This window comes from Nerophis ophidion, linkage group LG09 (assembly GCF_033978795.1).
Source record: "Nerophis ophidion isolate RoL-2023_Sa linkage group LG09, RoL_Noph_v1.0, whole genome shotgun sequence".
NCBI classification, from domain to species: domain Eukaryota; kingdom Metazoa; phylum Chordata; class Actinopteri; order Syngnathiformes; family Syngnathidae; genus Nerophis; species Nerophis ophidion.
Genome location: NC_084619.1, coordinates 31171156 through 31196864, shown reverse-complemented (window position 1 = coordinate 31196864; position 25709 = coordinate 31171156). Strand labels below are relative to the sequence as shown.

Here is a 25709-nt window from a genome sequence, read left to right as displayed (position 1 = left end):
GATAAAGAAGTAGAATTCAGCACTATGTCATCAGTTTCTGATTTTCTTATATTGTATAACAGTGCAAAATATTGCTCATATGTAGTGGTCTTTCTTGAACTATTTGGAAAAAAAGATATAAAAACAACTAAAAACTTGTTGAAAAATAAATAAGTGATTCAAATATAAATAAAGATTTCTACACATAGAAGTAATCATCAACTTAAAGTGGCCTCTTTGGGGATTGTAATAGAGATCCATCTGGATTCATGAACTTAATTCTAAACATTTCTTCACAAAAAAAGAAATCTATAAGATCAATATTTATCGAACATGTCCACAAAAAATCTAGCTGTCAACACGGAATATTGCATTGTTGTATTTTTTTTCACAGTTTACGAACTTGCATTTTAATTTTGTTGAAGTATTATTCAATAAATATACTTATAAAGGATTTTTAAATTGTTGCTATTTTTAGAAACATTTTTAAAAATCTCACGTACCCTTAGTTCCACCTTCAAGTACCCCCAGGGGTAAGCGTACCCCCATTTGAGAACCACTGTCCTAGAGTAAAAAAAAAGTGGACCGACAAGTTTTTGTTGCTTTACACTTCAACAGTCGACCAATCGGTGCAGTGTGTGACAACACACACGTGTCCACTGTAGCAACTTTGACATCAAGATTCCAGCTTATTGAAGAAAACAGCTTTTTTGATTAATATAGCTTTCCACTGTAGTGGCAATTATGCACAAAAGGGTTCAAATTAGACAAAGTATGACTAATTTTGATCGTAACTGTGTTTGTTCACATATGTATTATTTTTTGGATGACTGTCCATCCTCATCTCTGTATTTGTAGCTGTGGCAAAAGGTTGTTTTTCTTTTTCAAAAATAAACGGCATTGCATCCGACTTAAATCATCCCATTTAGCTTATTTTGCTAAATAAAGAAAGAGCTTTCAAGATATTAACTAATTATGATACAGCAATTTAACACTGCGGCATACAACTATGGCAAACATCTTAGTCATACCGATCTATAGTTTTTGTAGAGCTTTTGTTTGGTCCAAATTGAATGTGCATATGTACAGTGCCTACCTTTTTGAAGCCAATAAGGTCATGATGTTGACTAGAGCAGTGGTTCTCAAATGGGGTTACGAGTACCCCTGTGGGTACTTGAAGGTATGCCAAGGGTTACGTGAGATTTTTTTTAAATATTCTAAAAATAGCAACAATTAAAAAAAACCTTTATGAATATATTTATTGAATAATACTTTAAGAAAATATGAATGTAAGTTCATAAACTGTGAAAAAAATACAACAATGCAATATTCAGTGTTGACAGCTGGATTTTTTGTGGACATGTTCCATAAATATTGATGTTAAAGATTTCTTATTTTGTGGATAAATGTTAAGAATTAAGTTCATGAATCCAGAGAGATCTCTATTAAAATCCCCAAAGAGGGCACTTTAAGTTGATGATTACTTGTGTAGAAATCTTTATTTATAATTGAATCACTTGTTTATTTTTCAACAAGTTTTTAGTTATTTTTATATATTTTTTTCCAAATAGTTCAAGAAAGACCACTACAAATGAGCAATATTTTGCACTGTTATACAATTTAATAAATCAGAAACTGATGACATAGTGCTGTATTTTATTTCTTTATCTTTTTTTTCCAACCAAAAATGCTTTGCTCTGATTAGGGGGTACTTGAATTAAAAAATTTTCACAGGGGGTAAATCACTGAAAAAATGTTGAGAACCACTGGACAAGAGTACCCATAACATTTGTTGTCAGTCAGTTCTATTAAGTATTTGTCCTTTGAATTATTTGTTGTGCCTGGATACGCGATGACGTCACCTGTATCAACATCTGATGACAGCAAATGTCCCTGCAGAAGACCAGGTGGCAGCTCCTCCCTCCACAGGCTTACAGTACTCCTTAAAATCCTCTGACAGAGCAGGAGGTGAAAGCTACCCGCACTGCTCGGCTGCAACATGAAGACTCTGAACAATCGGGCCGGCAGCCACCTGACCAGCCAGGTTGAGTGTGAGTTGGAAAATATGGGTTCGTGGGTGAACCAGGGCTACAGCGGTTCCCCACCACCGTTACCTCGAGCTGTCAACACCGTCTACAACCCTAAGCCCCCGTTTCAGGGCTCCATGGAAAGCATGTACAATGTGGACACCACGAGCCCATTCCCAGAAGAGCCAAAGTTGGCTGATAAAGGCCTCATGAAGGAGCGCAGAGGCTGCTGTTCTTTCATCAAAGGTAGGTCATCTTATGACTTAATCAAATATACACAAATATAGCACTCAGTTTCCAGAAGAGCCACAGTTGGCTGATAACATCCTCATGAAGGCTGCTCTTCTTTCATTAAAAAGGTGGGTCATCTTATGACTTAATCAAATATACACAGTAGCACTCAACTTCATGTGAAGGATTGCAAAATGATTTCCTAAATTTGTTCAACAACAGACATTTTTTTTTTGTTAGGCTTGTGGGGCACAACACTGACTGAGAACACGTTGGATAACAGGGAACTGTTTGTCCGCACCACTCTACGAGAGTTAATGGTCTACGTGATGTTTTTGGTGGATATTTGTCTATGTGAGTAATCATATCAACTCAATTCAATGCACTCCCTTAAAGTTGATGAAACTAAAATGCATTCATATTTTGGTGTAATACTTGAAATCATTGATTCAGACCAATAAAATGTCCAAAAAAAAAACAATAAATGGTATACTTGCAGTATTAGCAAGCCATCCTGGTCCCAATTGTGTTATGCTTACAAGTCATGGCTATTAAATGTGCCATTGACACTGCAGTGGTTCACACAGCTGACAAGTAAGAAGATTACCTCCTGCCTGCCAGTGTGTTCAACCATTGCCTACGATGATTGCTCCGCTGCTCAAGCAGTATCTGAGATCTTTTTTTTTTTAAAGATTTTTGATGTTATGATACGGCAAATTTATCGGAAACTATTTAAACACGAGAGGCCTCAGAGAAAGAAAGTTGCTGGGGGACACTGGAGGGTTGACAGGCATTTTACTTGTAAAAGTATCCTAACTTTACATTATCATTACATAATGCAGTGGTTCTCAAATGGGGGTATGCGTACTCCTGGGGGTACTTGAAGGTACGTCACGGGGTACGCGGGATTTTTTTTTTTTAATATTCTATAAATAGCCACAATTCAAAAATCCTTTATAAATAATACTTCAACAAAATATGAATGTAAGTTCATAAACTGTGAAAAACAAATTCAACAATGCAATATTCAGTGTTGACAGCTACATTTTTGTGGACATGTTCCATAAATATTAATGTTGAAGATTTCTTTTATTTTGAAGAAATGTTTAGAATTAAGTTCATGAATCCAGATGGATCTCTATTATAATCCCCAAAGAGGGCACTTTAAGTTAATGATTACTTCTATGTGTAGACATCTTTATAATTGAATCACTTGTTTATTTTTCAACAAGTTTTTAGTTATTTGTTTATCTTTTTTTTCCTAATAGTTCAAGAAAGACCACTACAAATTAGCAATATTTTGCACTGTTATACAATTTAATAAATCAGAAACTGATAACGTAGTGCTGTATTTTACTTCATGTCTTTTTTTTTCCACCAAAAATTCTTTGCTCTGATTAGGGGGTACTTGAATTAAAAAAATGTGCACAGGGGGTACATCACTGAAAAAATGTTGAGAACCACTGACATAATGTAACAATATAAATACACACTGAATAAATGAGATAAATTACAACGTGAACAAACGTATCGTCAATACAATGTAGCATTCTAATTAGCTAACGTCTAACATCCCTCCTCAGTGCAAAGTCACTTCTAAGTCAGCAAGCTTATGACATTTCATACAAGTATCATCCCAGGAGGATGAGGAATAGCCAAACATGCTACACTACAGACTGCAGAAAGTAATGATAACTGCTAACCACAGGTTAAAACTCTTGAACAACAAAGGTGTGCAGAACGAAACAAACGGGAACGGTACAAAGGATACCAAAATTGGGTCGATACCACAGTGGTTAGATTGATAGTTTTATTATCAAACCATAATTTCTCATTTTTGTTATTTACAAACCCAGGAAGTAAGTCCCTGTACACAAATCCAACAGATTTATATTAAAGCCAGTCATAGAAAATGATTGGCTGATGATATTGTTACGCAGGCATCCTGTGTTTATGTCTGATTATAATTGTGATGAAAAATGTGATCATTCATTGATCTTGGAAATTTAAAGTAGCAATATCAGCATTGGTATAACCAAAACTGTCTCTGTAAATTGATACCCAAATTTGTAGAATCACCAAAACAAAAGTATCCAAACAACAGAAGAATAAGTGTTTATTACATTTCAATATAAGTGTAGAAGTAACCATATATTAACAGTAAATTAGCAAATAGATTCATAATAGTTTTCAGAAAATAATACAACTGGAAATTGCGCAATTTTCTTCCGCATACTTCAGCAGCCAACAAAAAAGCTTACCTAGCCCATTTTGAAATTATCCCATTATTATTCACACACTAAATAATACATCGTGATATTGATTTTAGGCCACATCACCTATCCCTATACACTCACGGTGAGAGAGCTGATTAACCCAAATTACCAAATGTTTTCCTTTGTTTGATATAAAAAAAAAATATCAAATGAAAGTGTATTACAGAAAGCCTTTATGCAGACTATAAATACCCTCCCCATCCCTCCACCTGAGAGCGCCTTTGTCCATCCGACCATTAGCTGTTAAAAGGACATGACCACAGCACTCTTGCCTTTTAGTGATAAGAGCATTCAACCTGGTCTATTGTTTCTTTGTCTGAGTTACATTGACATTGTTTGATGAGGGCTATATGAGTCAGGACGGTCTTCTCTCTCCTCAAACAAATTACCAAACCCTTTAATCTGGGTCCAATTGATAGCTGCGATACAAACACGCCTAAACAACAAATGTTCAATGTGTCCTGCGTGTGAGTGAGCGCTGTTATTTTGGGACAAATGAATGCACTGACGTTTAGAGAGGAGCCTGAGCAAAGCCAGATAGGGATCAGTGTTAAGGCTTTAACAATGTCATGATTTTGTCTTTCAGTGACATATGGCATGACCAACTCAAGCACCTACTATTACACTAAAGCCATGACAGACCTGTTTGTCAATACAGCCGGCGAAAGTGGGGTAAAGTTTCAATCCATTAGCACAATGGCCGATTTCTGGACTGTGAGTATTTCTGCATATTCCTTTCTTACGGTGGTTACCACGTAAGAATCAGTGACATTTCCAACATGTTTTTTGGGACTAGTTTGCCCAAGAACCACTTCTAGATGGACTCTACTGGACCAAATGGTACAACAACCAGTCCATGGACAGTGGAGATCAGTCCTTCATCTACTATGAGAATATGTTACTAGGGCTCCCCAGGATGAGGCAGATCAAAATCAAGAACAATTCCTGCAAGGTTCACAAGGACTTCCAGGATGAGATCACAGGATGTTATGATGTCTACAACGACAAAAAGGAGAACGATCTCAGCTTTGGCCTGATCAACGGCACCGCGTTAGCTACTCCTGTTTGTCACTGCAAGCTTCAACGCTGAATTTGTTTGAAATATCCTACCTTTTGCTCTGCAGATGGAGCTTCAACACTGAGAAAGCCATTAAGGGTTCTTCTCACTGGGGCTTGCTGACCACCTACAGTGGAGCGGGATACTACCAAGACCTAAGTCGGACAAAGGACGAAAGTACAGTTGTACTGAGAGAGCTGGAGGAGAACCTTTGGCTGGACCGCGGAACCAGGGCGGTCTTCATTGACTTCTCCACTTACAACGCAAATATCAACATGTTCTGCGTCATCAGGTACAAACTGCAATCACAAATTGATTGGAACCTACATTCTGTTTACCTTTGCTGTTGACAGGTTGGTGGTTGAATTCCCAGCAACTGGTGGAGCGATCCCTTCGTACCAGATCCGAACCGTCAAATTGATTCGATACATCAATTACTGGGATTACTTCATCCTTGGCTGTGAGATGATCTTCTGTTTATTCATCCTCTATTATGTTGTAGAGGAGATTCTTGAGCTTCGAATACACAAGTTTTCGTACTTTAAAAGCATCTGGAACATACTCGACATAGTGGTCATTCTGGTAAGAGCACACAAGGAACACTAGAAAGTTTAAATAAGATTCATACATAAAATATGTTTATTTTCCAGCTTGCCATCGTTGCCATTGTATTCAATATCTTCCGTACTGTCAAAGTTGACAAATTGCTTGGAAAATTGTTGGATCAACCAGAAACCTACGCCGACTTTGAGTTTCTGGCATTCTGGCAAACACAATACAACAATATGAATGCAGTCAATCTGTTCTTTGCATGGATCAAGGTGAAGTACTGCCATATTGCACTCTTAGTATTAAGTAGTTCTAAAAGAATGTGTTCTTTTTGTCCATGTAGGTGTTCAAGTACATCAGTTTCAATAAGACCATGACCCAGCTGTCTTCCACACTGGGTCGCTGTGCAAAAGACATTGTAGGCTTTGCTATAATGTTCTTCATTGTGTTCTTCGCATATGCTCAGCTCGGATATCTTCTCTTTGGTACAGAGGTTGAATCCTTCAGCACCTTTGTCAAGTGCATGTATGTCAACAACAGGAGCCTATCAAAACAATGTGGCGCACAGGCTAAATCACTATCTTTTCATCATTTCCCTGCAGCTTTACCCAGTTCAGAATCATTCTTGGAGACTTTGATTATGACGCCATTGACCGAGCAAACAGAGTCCTTGGGCCAATTTATTTTGTAACCTATGTTTTCTTTGTTTTCTTTGTTCTGCTGGTAAGTCAATTTGGTAAATTGCTGGTATATTTTATCGTAATCTGATTTATTTTTCCATAGAACATGTTCCTGGCCATCATAAATGACACATATTCAGAGGTGAAGGAGGAGCTCTCATCCCAAAAAGATGAGCTCCAGATTACTGACATCATCAAACAGGTAACATAAATGGTGTAGAACTGGGATATGATGATATGATTGTGTATCATTTGGATTATCTTCTGATTTAGAGCTATATGAAGACATTCATGAAGCTGAAACTGAAGAATGAGAAAATATCCGACGTTCAGAGGGCTCTACGGTCTGGATCTGGCGAAATTGAATTCAAAGATTTTAGAGAAACCCTGAAAGAGTAAGTCTTAAAAAAGGAGAGCATCTTGATGTCCCAGAGTTTCGAAAATAATCCTCACCCCTCTGATAAATTCACAGGATGGGACATGCTGATCATGAAATCTCTGCAGCTTTCTCTCAGTTTGACCGTGACGGTAACCAAATTCTAGACGAAGATGAACAAGAAAGAATGAAAACAGAATTGGAAGAAAAGAGGGTCTGTCGAAAAACATTAACTAAATCTTGAACGTCCTCATGTCAAAGACTTTTATGTAAAAGTATAATACAGATGTGTCTTACATTTCACAGGATGCCCTTTGTGCTGAGCTCAACAATCTTGGAATGAATTATGGGAAAGATTTAGGAGCAAAGGTTCCTGTGACCTTAAGTGAGCAGAAGAGCAACACTGCTCACCACTATATGGATCGGGAACAGTTTCTGAGGTGACATTGATAGTCGAACCATAACATTTGACATGAATTTAGTTACTGTACCTTGACTTTCGCTTTCTGTCAATGGTAGATTATCCAGGCAGGTCCTCCACCTTGAAAGTGCTATGTCTGGCATCACAGCCAAGATTGAGTTGATTTTGGAGAAAACTGGGATAAAAGATGTCACTGAAGGAAATAAAACCACTGGCAAACAGACTAATCATGTTGTAAGTATAGATGCATTTATTTATACTACCTATTAATACATTTGGGATACAGCGGTACCTCAGTTTTTATACGCCCCGCTTTGACCGAAATTTCTGCCAAATGGTTGCCAGTTTTCGTATACCGTCTCGGTTTTCGCACAGCCAAACATTGCGCATTAGTTGGTCTACCGGCTTGTCACTCCAAGGAATTGAGTGACCAAATAAAGAATCCCATGCCTTTGTGACTTAAGTAGTTTTGTGTTATTAATAGACTGTGTGAGGCCAACAACCCTCATGCGTCTTTAATACAAAAAGGTGCCTCAATTAGCAAGCTCTCACCTCCACCAGGAATTCCGTATAAAGTTAAATTTAAACTCTGCACTGCTTTTTTCTGTAGTTCTTTGATGAATAATACAAATACAACAAAAGTCTGTGTTCTTGTTTTTTGTTAGTATAACTGCAAAAATAACCCACTTTTTCAACAAGAAAATTGGACGTAATACTTAATGGTGAGAAATACTATTGAAAAAAAAAAACAAAACACATACCTTCATGATTAGTATTTTTGGTTGTCTGGAATGGATTCATGGGTCTGGGGAATGGGCATGGAAATTTTCCAACATGAAAAATTGATTTAGTTTTCGTACGAGGTACCGCTGTAGTGTTAAAAATGCTACCAAATAAATTTAATTTACAATAGTTTTGAGTAAAACTGCATGTCCATTTCTTTGTAATGACCACTGAGCAGGCTGATCAAACTGCCTCAGACGGGAGCATCCTTATCTGTGTGGACCGAGGGACAAAGCCTGCAATGTCATCAGGGAGGATTCGTACCATCCCTACTTACGACTGCCATATGTGATCAAACCCTGAGGTATAACGAACAAAAGTCTGCCATAGCGAATGATTTAACAGAACAAATATTTAGTGCTTTAAACGTGATAGCTCGTTCCTGAAACTTGCAAGATTTGTTGGAAGCACATGCTGAAATATGTATATATTGTGTACATTTGTTTTTCAATTTGCTTTCTAGAAAATTGCACTAGAGCTACAAATATTAATGTCAAGCTCAAATATTTAGACAACCACAATTAAGTATTGTAGCTGCTACATAAATATATATTACATATGTATATATATATATATATATATACATACATATATATACACACACTAAGTGTTTAGTATATACTGAAATACTTTTGTGCAATATATGTAATGTTAATCACCAAAAAGCAAGCTAAAAGTAGTGATTGCTTAAAAAATATTTTACCATTTTAAGTTGGCCTTGTACTGTCTGCAAGTTATTTGCCCTTTTTTATATACTATGTAATAAATGGTTTAATAATCATAAATCACATTTATCCAGATGTTGAGCTGCCCATGCTCAAATCAAGACAAGCTGAGTTGTGTTTAGAATGAGAGGCGTGTTAACGTTGTAAATGCAGATGAATAAGTGTTTATTAAACATACAAAATCATCTGGTTTGGACATGTCTTTATTTTATGTGACTAGATGTGTTTTAAAATGAAAACCATTGCCAGCGTCTATGAAACATCACTTCTGTTGTACACATTGTTTGTCAGTACATTCAAGATCTTATGCGACAAATATATTACATTTACACAATTGTGCACAGTTCCAAGCTAAAACATCTGCAACCAGCTACTTCAACAAAATGGTCAATTCTTAAATGGAAAATGTGAGGTTGCTCAAATCAGCGAAGTGGCATTAATTACATTATTGAGATTTACCCCTGCCACTCCCACCCACAGACACTGCCCCCAAAATTAAATCATAAAGTATGTTTACTACAGCAGTCATTAAACACTGCAAAAATGGCAGCAATACAATTAAATCAACTTGCCTTGAAGTCGGAGTGATCAGAGAGGCAAAAGGTAAAGTCTCATATCCCCCTAAAAACATCATATTTATAAATCCTTTCAACCAACATGCAATACTAATCGATGTTCTTTGATAAAGATCTAGGAGGCTAATACCAAGGTTATACCAGCTGGGGAAAAAAGCAAGAGAACTTTTTTTTTTTAATTATTTGATATTCCTCGAGGAAACCAGCCGTGAAACACCTTAAAAGGACATTTTTCTTGTGAGCCTATCTTGGAGCTTTTCCTTTGCTAAGGACAGTTCCTCGATACCATATCAAAACTTAATAACATGCAGTTGATCAATTAGGAAAAAAAAAAAAGCTTAAGGAACTGAAATAGTTACTTTTTTTTATAAAAAAATGAAAAATGCCTCAACGTGTTATCAATTAATTATTTCAAGCCACAGCACTGTATAGAAATGGTTGGGTTCTATTCACAAAGCACTTGTCATTCATATCAAAAACAAAGTGAATTCATGGCTGTTGGCTGAAGACAAGCCAACTATTTAAGGTTGCTGTGTCTCATTGCCATTGAAGCAATGATGCTTATATGTGAAACCATCTGTACAGAAATTAAAAACTGAGGTTTTCTATAAATTAGAAAATGCCCCGAGCACAAGCAGTACATAAACATTGTGACAAGACCGCAACTAACAAACTTTCAAAATATTTAGTTTATTTTCAAAGTGTGAAGAACATCGTGTTTATATTGCTGCATTTTGACCAAACAATAGGTTTTAAAATATTGTACGATTTTTTTATATTTCATTGAGATTACAGCGAGTGACCCACTAACGTATTTCTTTTCTTAAATCTATTGCTCAAATTTTAAGATTTGTTGGGGAGGATTGGTTGAGCTGTTCTTAAGGGTTTTAGCCCACATTTACAAAAGCCAGAATTTCAGTATTCCATCTACCTCAGCAGTGTTCCCAACTATTGTCCCTTTGCTGTGATCCAAGCGCGGTTCACTGCTTAAGTGTTAGATGTATTGAGTACTAGTGTGTTTGTTGTTGGTATATTTATCTGGGATAATGAATACCACATCCTAGAATGAAAACAAAAACCTACTTTCTGAAGCCCAAAAAATTTTCATTATTCTAGCTAAAAGGAATCATACTAAAAAGGGGAAATTATGTGTAAGACAGGATCATTTTGGCTGGAGTTCAGCATGTTTATAAAGCAAAACCTTTTCAAACCAAATACTTTTAAGTTTTAGTGAGGTGGACATTATCATTTAAAATATTGGTTGAACCAGTTCTTGTGGGCAACTAACTATAAGCTTTGAGAATATGGCCACTGTCTTCTCATTAGACCTGTTTTAGGACCAGTTCACTGTGTCTGGTACCCAGCCATGTTGAAGTTGGTCAGGTTGGACACGGTTGAACCTGCCGAAGCTGCCGCCTGAGCTGACGGAGAGCCAAATCCTCCGACCCAAGCAGGTGACTGTGACTGCCTATGAAATGCCACAAAAAATGTTAGAATACTTTTAGGTAAAATTATTACTTACATGTAATTTTAGCGGTTTTAGCATTACTGTTTCTAATTAAAAAAGCCATGAATTTATTAATACTCACTCTACTCCAAAACTTTGCTGGTTCCATGACTGTCCGTACATGCTGTAGGAAGGAACTTGCCACCCATTTGACACATACTGCTGCCCATACTGCTGCTGTTGCTGCTGCTGTGTACTCCCATAAAGCTGATTCCACTGCCCCCACTGACCATACTCAACCTGTGGAACAGACAAAAACCTGCATTACAGCAATAAAACAATGATGTATATATACAATGTATGTACTTAGAAGGTAACGACTAAAGAGGAAAACCTTTCTCAGAAAGCAATTATTTTTACTAAAATTTAAAACTGAAATTGGCAGCTACTGGTCAGACAAAACAAAGATTGAGCTATTTGGCCACAATGACAACATTTAAAAAAGTCAGAATAAGTCTTTTAAACCCAACACCAACAACATCTATATGCCCTTTGAGAAGTCTTCCTATTTTTCACATTTTCTTGTGACATCCCTGTTTTATGCACTCTCAAATTCAATTGTTGGCAAGCTCATTTAGAAATGTCAATAGCTATTTAATGAATAACAGTTATCCACAGCTCTTATATGCGGTCAGTAACATTTTAATGTGTGTTTGTTTACATGACATCTGCTTTGGCTGTTGGGGGTGGTGTTCGGAGGCATAGAAAAAAAAACAATCACCATTATAAACAGACTTTTCGCTACGCATTATTGGATGATTGATTACACTTCAAGGATGTCTCAATGTTTTTTATGGACATTCCATTTTACTTCACTATGGTATTAAGTTTGATTAAGCAGACCAGTGTAGTTTTTCTCACACGGAAACGCATTTACGGAAAGACATCAAATACGTATGTTATCTACTGCAATTATGTTTTTCTACTTATCACAGACTGAACTAGGGCTGGCCGATATATCGATATACAAAACATATCGCAAGTTTGTCTCCGTGCAATATAAAAAATGACAATATCATGATATTCAAGTATACGTTCTCACGCAGTTGCTTTGAGCTGCGTGCATTACATGACAGGCTCTCCTCGCTCTTTCCTGTCCCTCCTTCTCACAGACAAGCGCACTTTCTTACATACGTCACATACTGTAACGTCATACGTCACATACTGTCACGTCATATAGGTATACGCCCTCGCCCAGCAGAGAGGTAGCGGCATGGGTAACGTTAGCTGTGATGCTAGCGGAGCCATGCGAGTGGTAATACGAGAGAAAGAAGGTGCGAATGAAGGAAGAATGAATTCCCAAGAATAACAGCAGGGGGTCCATCGTCTGGCGGTGGTTTGGATTCAAGTGGGAATAGGTCGAACAGACAACCGTAACTTGTCAAGTGTGGGTCAAAAGCATTGCTATAAAAAGTAGCATCACTGCTAATATGTAACATCATTCGAAAAGTCGCCTGCGAGAGAATAAAGAGAATTTCATAACGTCCGTAGTAACCTACCACATAGCGAAGGACGAATACTATTTGATTTCCTATTATGCAGCTCATTTATATTTGACACTTAAAATGTCTCTGACAATCTTGCACTTTTTGTTTTGGAAACGACATGAACAGTTGTGCCTTTGCTTAATAACTGTTTAATAAATACAGTTTTGGTCAATTGACTTAATTGTGATTTCCTTGTCTGCATGAAAGTTTAAATGTAGCATATATTATTACAGTATGAACAAGAATGTTTTAATGTAGACACATAGAATCGTCATACTGCTGTGATTACCGTATTTTCCGCACCATAAGGCGCACCAGATTATAAGGAGCACCTTTTTATTTATGGCCTATTAATAACTTTGTTCATATATAAGGTGCACCGCATTATAGGGCGCATAGAATAGACGCTATAGTTGAGGCTGGGGTTACATTATGCATCCTTTAGATGGGGCTGCGCTAAAGGGAATGTCAACAAAACAGTCAGATAGGTCAGTCAAACTTTACTGATAGATTACAAACCAGCGTTCTGACGCCTCTGTTCACTCCCAAAATTAATAAACAGCTGTTTTCTTATTTTCCCTGATTCAATAAACACGTAAAAAACAGTCTGATACTGTTACGGTAAATCCAACGTTAGTTCAATCACAATATAGTACACTCGAAATAGTGCAAAGCAATAATATATCAATAATTCAACGTTGCTCAAACAATAATGTCACACAACACAACAAAACATACAAAATAAACATGTAAAGCTCACTTTAAGTTATTCCTCATCCTTGAATCCCTCAAATTCTTCTACTTCAGTGTCCGAATTAAACAGTTGGGCGAATACGACATCCAACATGTCGTATTCGTCTCGTCGAAGTTGTCATTAAACGAGTCAGTGTCGCTGCTGTTAATGTTAAATTCTCTCGCTGCTGCTCTATTCCCGTGTTGTACTGTGTGACTGATCGCCTTGAGTTTAAACTCTGTGTCGTAAGCGTGTCTCTTAATAGGAGCCATTTTGGGGTCTTTACATAAACATACAAACGTGTGGCACGCCTCCCACAGTCATATATCCCAGCATGTACCAGGCGCTTCTTCTTCTACAGAGGAAAATTAAGTCGGCGGCTTCTTATCTTAGAAGAAGAAGTGCACTTCTTCTACAGGGGAAAATGAAGTCGCTGGGTGCTTACCGTAGTTGCGAGACCTGTTGTGGCTCAATATCGGTCCATATGTAAGGCGCACTGTCAGCTTTTGAGAAAATTAGAGGTTTTTAGGTGCGCCTTATAGTGCGGAAAATACGGAATATGAATCAACTGTTTATTCAAGGCCAAGGCAAAATATCGAGATATATATCTTATACCGCGATACGGCCTAAAAATATCTAGATATTAAAAAAAGGCCATATCGCCCAGCCCTAGACTGAAAAAATTCAAAGGTAATATTTTCAGTCTTTTTATATATATATATATATATATATATATATATATATATATATATATATATATATATATATATATATATATATATATATATATATATATATATATTTTTTTTTTTTTTTTAATCTGTATTTTAGTGTTAAAATACAGATGTTTGATTTATTTCTACCCATTGGGATGTACATGCGTAATATCTGATTAAAAATGGCTTGTTCTAAAACACGCTGGCCCTTATACAGCAGGTAAGTTTTTATTTTACCCGTATACTTTAAAAATATTGACTTATTTCAGAAGAGACACCTTTACTTTTCCTCATTGTTGGTGTAAAAAAAAAACACTTTCTCTGGCTTCACTTCTTCTGATATTTGTTAAGACAGGCACGTGTGGTAGATGGCCCCCTCCAATGATTGACCGATCAAAGAATATAGGCAAGAGGCCTTTGATTTTCAATCGCATCGCGTGTGTAGCAAACCGATTCTTAAAAAGTTGAGCACAGTCAAATACATTTTAGTGCATGCAAACATGGTGACTGTATCACTAGGCTCTGGGTCCGTTTTGCTAGATGAAATGACAATGTGGAATGACAATATGCTTCAAATTTACCCCAAATCAATTCCCAGTTGGCTGAAATTTGAGACACAATTGTGTTTATCATGGAAAGAGAAGGTATACAAAAAAGGCTGATTAATGTAACATTCCTGCCTGTGTATGTAAATTTCTTACAACTACATAAAATTCACATTTAACGGATTAATAAAACCGTATATTGAAATTAATACTGTATTAAAATCAAATAGGTTGATTGTGAGAGGACATATCCCCCTACCTGCTGTGAGTTTTTGGTCATATCAGGAGATTCTTTTCCCCAGTAGCACTTCACTATGTGTCCTTCAATCACTGTGCCGTTTACTGACACAATGGCATGGGCAGCGCTGTCGTGGGAGGAAAACCTTTGAAGAAAAAGAATTACAAAGACAAGTTACTTAGGAGGAAAACAACAGGTCCCAAATGAAATAAACATGTTTTGTTCATATAATGTAGTTGTAAGGTTGACATCTACAGGCAAAATGCTGCAATAGACAACGAGAATTACCTAATGAATGAATACCCCTTCTCTGGGAAGACTCTGATTTCCATTATCTGACCAAATGGTGTGAAGGTCTGACGCATTAATTGATCTGAGACAAGAGAAAAAATATGCTATAGGATATTTGTGGAGAGTGACACACATGGTACATACAACACTATGAAGACTACTTGCCAGACAGTCCATGCTGGATCCCTCCACAGTACACGGTGCAGTTCTGAGGACTGGACTGGCTCACAACATCATCAAACCTGAGCTGTTTTGAGCCATCTAAAACAAACATAAAAACTGAGACACAAAAAAACTTTTTTGCATGGAATCAAGTCTCTTTTTGCTTCTAAAACTCACTGTCCTGAGAGGTCGTCTTTGAAGCAGGTGGCTTTCTTGTTGCCCAATTGGTGCGGATTTGACGTCCTCCGAGCCACTGGCCCCCCATGTGAAGAATGGCGTTCTCTGCATCCTACAGACACAAATCAAGGACTTTAACTTGCAAATTTTCTAAATCCATTACTGTATATATATATTTTTTTTGCCATAGTAGTAGTAGTAGTAGTAGTAGTAGTAGTAGTGGTAAAAGTAATATATAATCAAAATACAAAGTGCTAGTTATTCTTAAAGAATCCCAGAGCATGTCCGTACTACAACTGTGTGTGTTAAAGAAATTCTACTTATAGTTAATGAAAAGTAGAGTGATGAACAGGGAAATAAATAACCTTTCATCTGTGTTGTTGCACTGGAGCCTTACCAGTTTGTTAAAGAAGGACACAAATCCATACCCCTTTGATTTGCATGTTGCCAGGTCCTTCACAACACGAGCATCTCTGGAGGAAAATGTGAAAACATCAATGACTTCTCCAGTCACATTAATTTACACTATAAAATACAGCCACGCAAACACCGTGAATCCACTACACTCTCCTATATTAATGGTAGCTAGCAGGACCCTGGACTGAGCTTTGACTCAATGACGCAAAAACAATAATTACGAACGTATACATGCAATCTACAGTTTACAAAATTTGTATTAAATTCATGTCACAAGAGCACCTTTTTGTACACACTAAAAAATTAACTTGAATTTTCTTAAGGAACAAGATCATATAAAATTCCATGCATTCTTAAATTCAGTGGTATACTCTTTTTGTGCTCTTCCTACAAATTAAAAATATATAGAATGCACAAGAAGATGAAAATAATTAAATTACATATATGGCCAGATTTCTTTAAACTGTCCTGGTCAGTTATTTTCCCACCAATGAGTGGCAAATTTAAATTTTGACAAAACATAATTTTTCGAAAATTTTGGAAGAAGAGCTTTTGTGTTAAAACTATGCACTTCAAAATGAAACAATTTAATATCAAATGTAATAATCTACAATATAACACGTAATAACAGAGCATCTACAAATGAAGACATAAGAGGAAAAATGGAATAGAGAAAAAACTACATCTGAGTCTCCAGAGTGCACAGTTCCTTGCTGTTAGCCTTCAAGCTCCTGTCCATTTCTGTAAAATAACCAAAATGCTATTACTTCACTGAGACCCACATCTAAAGGTTGTTCAGGTTCATATACAAAGCTGACATTTTGCTGTCACTTACTATAAACTAAATATGCAAAGAAGAGCAACAGTTAGTAAAAGACTGACAGCAAAAAAAGAAAAATCAAGTGAACTGCAACGTACAGAAGCACTTTTTTCTTGGGACGGTCATTTTTCATATAAGTTGCAGAGATGTAAAAGTGCACCATCCTATAGTAAGAGTATAAGGCAAAACCTCCTTGGTGGCTCATTATACCGATGCATTTTAACAATTCTTACATATTTTAAATTATATATGGTATTAAGTTGACTTTAACCTCAGATACAGCTAACAAAACACAAACTTGTTGCCCTAAACTATGTCTATGAACCTAAAAATTATTTTTGCTCAATATAGCTACAGCAGGTATCAACAAATGTAATGCTTTTTAATGCCACTTAACACACACACACACATACATACATACACGTTTATAGTGGCTTCTTCTAGTGGTAACAGCAGCTGCCAGTTGTGGTAGTGACAGCAGAAGTTACTTTTTTGGTCATGCCAAAAAAATTTGGTACTGTTAACTGCTGCCTGCCTTTATTCGGTGACTTGTGATTGGCTAACAGCATGTGTGATTTCCCCGCATTGATGCCCATTGAGAAAAGTTTAGAGGTCTTTTGGCACACGCTGCAAAACGCCTCTCTGGGTTTATTGATGGGCTTCCACTCGACTTTCAAAAGTTAGCCATCTTGCTATTTTTGCTGAAATGTTCTATTTCCTAGACATGCATTTTTTCACCCTTTTGCTACAGCATGAGCATGTTCACAGGATGTAACGTTCCAAGCATCCAGTGTTCTGACCTAATCCACCGGCCGCAAACAATAGCCCAAAAAATATTCCCCGTCAATCATCATACTGTACTTCTAATCAAAATGATTAAAGGTTTATTCAACCAAAACAAATTGTGAACAATATTTTTCTCTTTCAAATTGTATAGGCCTGTACAATTAACTGAATTTTAATTGCGATCACTATTTTAGCAGCTACGATTAAATGAGTGATCTCCGGCGATACTAACATTTTAAAAACAGGCTCTGTTGCGTTTTAAACCAAGCATGTTCACAAACAACAGTCAGTCGACCACCAGGGGGCGACCGATAAACAGTGGGTTCACCTGAGAGAGAGCAAAAGTGAGTGACAACAGGGTTAAATGTAGATCAGCAGGTTGCTCCCGAAAAAAATTGAAAAAATAAATGCATCGTTACATCAGTGCCTTCCCTACAGGGTACCTACAGGCACGCATTTTAATCCCGTAACACGACCGCACGCCTCGCTGCTCTTTAGGAACTACCGCTCGTTTCCCGAAACTCGAAAATGCTTCCGCGCGGATGAACCAACAACAAAAGGCCCAACAACTTGCACGGCAAAGCTGCTTTGGTGTGCAGTGTACACATCCAAATAAATGATCGAATTGTGGAGCCAGGTTAAGCATTAACAACACTTCCCTTCTTTTCTAAAACGCCATCGTTTGCCGTCGCTGTAAAGCTGGTTGCTACCACAGCGGGCCTCCCGCCACTGGCTCAAAGCCCCAACGAACAGCTACAAAAGCTGGGGTGCTCAAAATACAGACAGCCGTAAAGTCAAACGTGCAATGAGGGAGCCCGTATCCATCCACATTCCAAAGACATGTCAAAATATCGGATGTAATAATGTTTTGTTTGGCCAAATACATATATCCTATAAGTACTGTGAGCAGTACAATGAATTTGTTCCTTTGTATGTGCCTTTCATGCATAACGTTATTTTTTTATCTGTTTGACTATGATGGCACTCTGAGATGGCATATTTATTTTAGTTAGCCCTTTGTATTTTGTACATTATTTTATTATTTATAGATTATTTGTATAGTTTTTTTTAATGAAAGCCAAGTTCACATACTGTTTGTCTAAAATAGAAGTTGCAATAAAATATGTTTTAATTAACAGTAAATAATTGTGATTTTAATAATGATGAAAATAATCGTGTAGCCTGAGGTCTGTGTAACAGAGGTGTGGCTGGGTCATGTGGACGCTGGTGAACCTCACGCTCTAACATGCTACACACTTATTTGCAGGGGCGCGGTTAACCGCAAGAACGGACTGAGTTGATAAACTGCGTTATAAAACCGGAAAAACAGAAAGTTGGAAAAACTGGGTAGGGTTGTTTGTTTTTACGTTGCCAATGCCATAACAGCATTCTTGCTCCTTCGTCAATCTGTGTTAATAGGCTCTTGTTGCTTATTCAGTTTGATGATGAAATCATCCCACACAGGGAAATATGGATTAGTAATAATCTGTTTTCCTAACTTTTGTTACTTAATTAGCAGTTTTTCACTAGTGAGTCGCGACTAAATGAGGCAATGTCTGTGCATTCTGTGTTAGCTGAAGGCTGAAATATAGTCTGAAACATGTCTTAATCATCCTCCCATGTACTAATATCTAGTCAGTAGGAGTTGTGGTTGCTCTAACAGGAAAACGTGTGGATAAGAATTGCAAGTAGGTTCAGCCTGGATGACCAACAAGAGGCTTCAGTCTGTTCATGCAATTCCATTGTTGAATAAACATGCTCAGGTGGTAAGAGTGATGCACAGAGTGAGACCTATTGTATCCAGTTTAAAAAACAGAAACAAAAGCACAGAAACACACAGATGGCAATTTGAGTTCATTTTAATTAATCGTTCGATTAATTGTCTCATTGGTTTAGAACTACAATTGTATGAAATGTTTAATGCCTCTGGACATCGAATTTAATGCTTACTTAATTGTATAATTAAATGCCATTCAAAGCCCTAATTTTCGCAAAATCCATTTAATGATTTTTAATGACCCGCAGAAACCCCGTATACAGACTCGCCAGTCAGGATTATAGAGACCTAAATGTTCATGCAGAGCAAGTTGGTCTAAATATTGGTGTTTCAATAACATTAATTTGTGAGACATTTCACAAAAGCTGTAGAGGTGTAAGTTTTTGCATACTACTTCCTTCAAAGACGTTTTACAGATTTTACACCAGCGATTGCCTAATATACCTTAAAAATGTTCATTATTCTCTCTTCATAGACTGATTAAATGATCAGTGTACTATAAATATGTAATTGTGGCTATACTAACATCAGTTTTTGAGTAAAAAACCTTCTTACAAACTATCAATGTTAAATGTTATATGGAACATGAAAAATAAAAACTTACGAGATACTCCCAAACGGTGCAAATGCAGCTCTCACATCCTCGGTAGTAATCTCAGGGCTTAGATCACCCACAAAAACATGGAAGTGGTCTACAGTGAAAAAAACAAGACAATTTGAAGAACTGATGAAGTTGTATTTCATTTTAACAAGTGCAAAGCCACAAAAACTGTTTGCCCCGTTCTCAAATTCTTATTTTTTGCGTAAATTTCCCAATTTTAAAGTTTTAACATCAAACAAACGCAAATATTAAACATTTAACAAGTAAAGTTTATCTATCAAATAAAACTATTCAAAGCTACCTATCTTTGTGTAGAAAAGTTACTGCCCATAAGCCTAATAATCCTAATTCAGCAAAATTGGAGGGTTTCCGAGCATAAACTACATTTTTCAATCAGATACAAGATTGGACAGACTAGGCCACCCCAAAACTTTCATAAAAAAAACATTCAGAAGTTGACTTGCTGCCAGTGTATTTTGGATTGTTTTCCTGCTGCATAACCCAAGTGCGTTTCAACCTGACGTCACAAACTGATGGCTGCCCTTTCTGCTTCATGATTTTCTGGTAAAAAGCAGAATTCATAGTTCCATCAATCAAGACAAGTCATCCAGGTCCCGAAACAGACCATCACACTCCCACAACGTTTGACTGTAGGTATGAGGCTCTTTTTCTGAAATGCTGTGTTAAAATTTATGCCAGATGTAACGAGACACACCTTCCAAAAAGTTCAACTTTCGTCCATAGAATATTCTCCCAAGACAAAAATCATTGGGAATCATTAAAATGTATTTTTGTAAAACAGGCCTTTATGTTCTTTTTGCTCAGCAATGGTTTTTACTTTGGAACTCTGCCATAGATGTCCTTTTTGGCCACTCTCTTCTTTATGGCTGATTCATGAACACTGACCTTAACTGAGGCAAGGGAGGCCAGCAGTTCAGTAGTTATGTCCTGGGGTTCTTTGTCACCTCCCAGTGAGTCGTCGCTATGCTCTTGTGGTAATTTTTGTAGGCCGGCAACTTTTAGGTTTACTATTTATGAATAATGACTCTCAGCATGGTTCACTGGAGTCCCAAAGGTTTACAAATGGCTTTGTAACCCTTCCTAGACTAATCAATGTCAATAACTTTATTCCTCATTATTCTTGAATTTCTTTGTATTGTGGCATTTTGAGATCTTTTGGTTGACCTAATTTTGTCAGACAGGTTTTATTTAAAAGGGGACCTGTTATTCAAAACCAATCTCTTACCTATTGGTACCTCCTTGTGTGTATTTGGGATCTGCATAAGTCCTACAAAAAACCACGGAGGTATTTCAGAGATAGTTATAACAATCTTGCCTTCCTTCATATTTCCGCCAAACCGTTAGGAACTTGTACATCCTGGGCAGATTTTCAACCGGTGACGTCATCCATCCATCCATCCATCATCTTCCGCTTATCCGAGGTCGGGTCGCGGGGGCAGCAGCCTAAGCAGGGAAGCCCAGACTTCCCTATCTCCAGCCACTTCGTCTAGCTCTTCCCGGGGGATCCCGAGGCGTTCCCAGGCCAGCCGGGAGACATAGTCTTTCCAACGGTTCCTGGGTCTTCCCCGTGGCCTCCTACCAGCTGGACGTGCCCTAAACACATCCCTAGGGAGGCGTTCGGGTGGCATCCTGACCAGATGCCCGAACCACCTCATCCCGGTGACGTCAGTGCATTATATTATTTGAAGTGTAGATGGTAGCTTAGCGTTTTTTCTAATTTTCTGGAAAACTACTGTTAAGGATAAGATTTATGGTGAGACCAACATGATATGAACCAATGAGATGTGTTAATTTCAAGCCTTCCTTCTTCAGTTCCTTTTTGTTCCAGGTCTGACTCTGGATCTCACATATATGGTTGATAAGATCTGTCGCTGTTGCCATTTATGTTGCAGCTCAAAAGTTGTAAATACTTTGAATAACATTTTTCAATGACTTGCGGGAAGCATCTGTTCTCAAACTACAACATGGCTAAGGGGGGTGGCATCTTAACTCCGCCTCTCAAAACGGTTCGTTTCCGAAGGCAGCCAAAAAGTGTTTTTAAAGCAAAATCTATGCAAAATGTGGACCAAATAATCATAACATATTATGTAGACCAAAACAAAGTGTTTTAAAAAAATTGAGAAAAAATCATGAGGTTAGATTAGAGGTTTGGAGGTAATCGGGTTTAGGTGTGGAGTCAAATTGAACTCAAACCTCAAAAAAATTTAAATAGCCATAGTTAAAACATGATTTAACGAGGACAATTACTTTTTCAGCTTAGAACCAGGTAGGTTTGGATAGGTTTTTTCCCCCCTTCAAACACTAAGTCATCATTTAAAAACTGCATTTTCTGTTTACTTTAGTTATCCGTGCCTAACATTTAAATGTGTTTGATGGTCTTAAACATTTACGTTGGGAATAAATTAAAGAAATTAGATTTTTTGAAGAAGGCAAAATACTTTTTCACAGAACAGGCCGCTACACTTACTGGTTGTGTCTTTCTTAAGGCTACTGGGAGTGGTGGCCCAATTTACTTTGACCTCCTGAAACCAAAGGGATGATAAAACAAACATCTCAGTCCTACAGTTGTTATATAAATATTAAAATCATGTTTTTAGAAAAGATGAAATGTGCAAGACTGTAGTTCCCAAAGCAAAAGAAAAGTTATCCCACCTTTCCTAGTATTTTCCTTCCGTTCATGGCTCCGAGGGCTGCTGCAGCATCGCTGTGCTCAAAGAATTCCACAAAGCAATACGGATCATTTGTTGTATGCTGTAAAAGAGAATACAGTTGATTCAGCTTTCAATTATGTGGTCTGCGGTGTGACCAAATACATGTTTTTCTTTTACACTTAAACTTTTAAACAGGGTTTTATTCAAGTCATGTACATTTGAGGAGCAGCAGAAACTAGGGCTGCCACATTCTGTAAAAGAATGGAATTGCAATGTTAAGGTTTACAGTTGAAATCACAATTCTGTCGGACAATTTTTTCACCTTGGCACAAGTTTTTCTGCCATTTTACATTGGAAGTCCCCAGAGGACAGCTGACAGACTTTTTATGACACAAATAAAATGACCAAATAATCAGTGAACTTAAAAACATGTCATGCTTGCCAATTCACTATACATTCATGCAGGTAAATTCAGTAAAGTAACAAGATGGCATCTCCCATGAGCTGTTGAATGATAGCCAGCGTGCCTCGCCGTCCAGGGTAGTGAAACGAATTTGCCCTGGCAAGCGATGCTCTCTGGGGGATGGATAAAGTGTCGGTCATCTTGCCAGGAACAATGCAGCCGGAGTCCTTGAGTAAAATGGCGTTTGTTTGCGATCCTGCAATTTAATTTTAACATTTAGAAATTATAGTGAATGGAGATTTTTTTTTTGTGCAACACCTACAGAGTTTCTTCTATGTATTTAAAACATTAAGGAGGTCTACAAACACTCTTTAAACATTATACAACTCAATGAACCCCCCCAAAAGCAAGCTTTCGACTATAGAGGGAAGGAAAAAATCCTTATAGGAAAACCTTGACCAGAACCCAGACCCTGAAAGGCCACCAATCACCTTTACTGTCAAATGTTTACCTCTGTGATCATTTTACAACTTTTACAAGGCCCTATTTGGGTGAAGAGTTGTAAAATCAAAATTTCCGTGACATCCCTGGAGAGGTTTCCCACGTACCTAGAAGGGGAATAAATACAAGAGGGAAATTAGTCATTGTAAGAACGAACCAGAATTCGACAATGTGCTAATGTGAGGTAAACAACTTGATTATGTACTCATATTAATGCGCAGGGCTAACGATGCTACTTTAACGGCTCACAATGTTGTTCTAATTGGTTGGACGTCGTTGACTTTACGGAGACATTCTCGCAATAATGCTTGTAATAATATCCTAGAGTAAAAACGGTCACATATATTGGAATGTAAGACGAGAAGACAAATAGTAAACACCTGGGTTGTATTGGTAGCGCGTCTCGGGTTAGCTCCCCGGTTCTTGACATGAGGCAAACAAACGTTTGCGAGATTGCAAAACTAGTGTTACTTACAATGTTCTGCGGTATGCTTCCTCGTCCATTGTAGATCATGGATGTCTCAAAAGACGAAATTGGTTAACTAATTACTAATCAGCTGAAGTTTTTCGGCTCCGAAGCGCGCTATATTAACGACTTGCTAACTAGCCCGAAGCTAGCTAACCGGACACCAGACCCTACGTCACGACAACGTCATGTAGTAGCAACAGCGCATGCGTGTTCTGACAAACGGCGTGTCTTTTTATTTTTATTTTTGATTGATTGAAACTTTTATTAGTAGATTGCACAGTTCAGTTCATATTCCGTACAATTGACCACTAAATAGTAACACCCGAATAAGTTTTTCAACTTGTTTAAGTCGGGGTCCACGTTAATCAATTCATGGTGATATGACGTTATCTGTAACAGAATGGGTTTTTTTGTCCAAACAACAAACCTTAAAATCCACGCAAATATGTGTTGTAATTTGTTTTAATAAATCATGAATTTATTTCTAAATCTTCAGCTGCACATAAGAACTGAAAGTTTAATTTAGCAGCTCACGGCTTGGCTACCATGAATTGATTAACGTGGACCCCGACTTAAACACGTTGAAAAACTTATTCGGGTGTTACCATTTAGTGGTCAATTGTACGGAATATGTACTGAACTGTGCAATCTACTAATAAAAGTATCAATCAATCAAACAAAAAGGCTGAAATGTTCCAGACCGTTCTTTATGAGCTTGCATGGGTGACCTGGATGCCCATGTCCTATTAGAAGAGTTTACATTGTGTATTATGCAATCTTTTCATTTGCGAAAGTGCATAAAAGAAAGGTTGTCAATGCAAAAAAAAAAGTCTAGTGACAGTTAAAAAAAGATTTGAATGACTAATAAATGATAAAAATGTGTTGATGAATAAATACATACAAATTGTAAAACATTTAAACGTTTATTTCATTATACAAACAAATATTGACTACTCTGACTGGGGTGTGTTCAAGCAGTCCTCAAATGACTTGGATGAATTTACTGATGTCGTTTGCTTATATTTCTGCCTTTTGTAGAGATATAATTATCCATCCATCCATTTTCTACCGCTTATTCCCTTTTAGGGTCGCGGGGGGCGCTGGCGCCTATCTCAGCTACAATCGGGCGGAAGGCGGGGTACTTGCCACCTCATCGCAGGGCCAACACAGATAGACAGACAACATTCACACTCACATTCACACACAAGGGCCAATTTAGTGTTGCCAACATATAATTACTTCTAGTAAAATGGTAATCTATCTCAATGACAAGCCATGGGTCACTAAGTCAGTAAAGTCCAGAATACAGAAAAGGAAAATTGCTTTTCAAGTGGGTTCTGTGTCAGATTTTCAGTTGCCTTACAAGGAGCTGAAAATTGAAATTCTGAAAGCAAAACAGAGATATAAGTCCCAAATGGAAGACACGATGGCTGCCAACAACCTTGGGTCAGCATGGCCCAGTATGAAAACTTTAGCTGGCGCCCAGAACGTAAACACTAGCGCACATGTTACTTTAAATTTTTTTAATTCAGTGTTTTTTTTGCTAATGCTCTTAATTGTTTTTATGACTGGCTTGATACTATTGATTTTAGTAAGGAAATACAAGAACTCAGTTTCAAACTTCCTTATTTTTTTTTTGGTCCAGCTACTCAGGCAAATCCTATTGTTGACGTAGATGCCCATATCATCTTTATAGATTTACCTTACAAAAGATACATGTTTGAGTTT

The 25709-nt window shown here is 37.3% G+C and overlaps 2 protein-coding genes across 3 annotated transcripts; one reads left to right on the top strand and one right to left on the bottom strand.

Annotated features, from left to right (window-relative positions):
* The first annotated feature begins 1921 nt into the window (after positions 1-1921).
* Positions 1922-9289, top strand: pkd2l1 (polycystic kidney disease 2-like 1). Of its 2 annotated transcripts, none has more exons than XM_061910824.1 (15): positions 1922-2252; positions 2478-2591; positions 5100-5227; positions 5310-5563; positions 5638-5862; positions 5924-6152; positions 6221-6391; positions 6463-6644; positions 6722-6842; positions 6903-7001; positions 7073-7194; positions 7272-7389; positions 7482-7615; positions 7695-7827; positions 8558-9289. In XM_061910824.1, exons 1-15 carry the CDS (start codon positions 1979-1981, stop codon positions 8669-8671), a joined length of 2418 nt encoding a protein of 805 aa, XP_061766808.1. In that variant the 5' UTR covers positions 1922-1978; the 3' UTR covers positions 8672-9289. The 2 variants fall into 2 exon arrangements, with proteins under 2 accessions (XP_061766808.1, XP_061766807.1); XM_061910823.1 differs by having other exon boundaries at positions 7695-7830.
* tial1 (TIA1 cytotoxic granule-associated RNA binding protein-like 1) lies at positions 9290-24178 on the bottom strand. Its single transcript, XM_061910826.1, has 12 exons — positions 23988-24178; positions 23523-23619; positions 22610-22708; positions 22425-22479; positions 19940-20027; positions 15933-16008; positions 15536-15647; positions 15362-15457; positions 15194-15278; positions 14927-15050; positions 11269-11426; positions 9290-11147 (listed from the first exon to the last, which is right to left on the bottom strand). The coding sequence occupies exons 1-12, from the start codon at positions 24014-24016 to the stop codon at positions 11024-11026; spliced, it is 1143 nt and encodes a 380-aa protein (XP_061766810.1). The 5' UTR covers positions 24017-24178; the 3' UTR covers positions 9290-11023.
* Positions 24179-25709: the final 1531 nt, after the last annotated feature.

Excerpts from the sequence above, each read along its gene's own strand:
- pkd2l1 (XM_061910823.1), top strand. The coding sequence starts at position 1,979 with ATGAAGACTCTGAACAATCGGGCCGGCAGCCACCTGACCAGCCAGGTT. Across the intron at positions 6,153-6,220 it reads TCGACATAGTGGTCATTCTG|CTTGCCATCGTTGCCATTGT; the intron begins GTAAGAGCACAC and ends TTTATTTTCCAG. Across the intron at positions 7,616-7,694 it reads GATCGGGAACAGTTTCTGAG|ATTATCCAGGCAGGTCCTCC; the intron begins GTGACATTGATA and ends TGTCAATGGTAG.
- tial1 (XM_061910826.1), bottom strand. The coding sequence starts at position 24,016 with ATGGACGAGGAAGCATACCGCAGAACATT. Across the intron at positions 15,458-15,535 it reads AAAGACGACCTCTCAGGACA|ATGGCTCAAAACAGCTCAGG; the intron begins GTGAGTTTTAGA and ends TGTTTGTTTTAG. Across the intron at positions 11,427-14,926 it reads TGACCAAAAACTCACAGCAG|GTTGAGTATGGTCAGTGGGG; the intron begins GTAGGGGGATAT and ends TCTGTTCCACAG.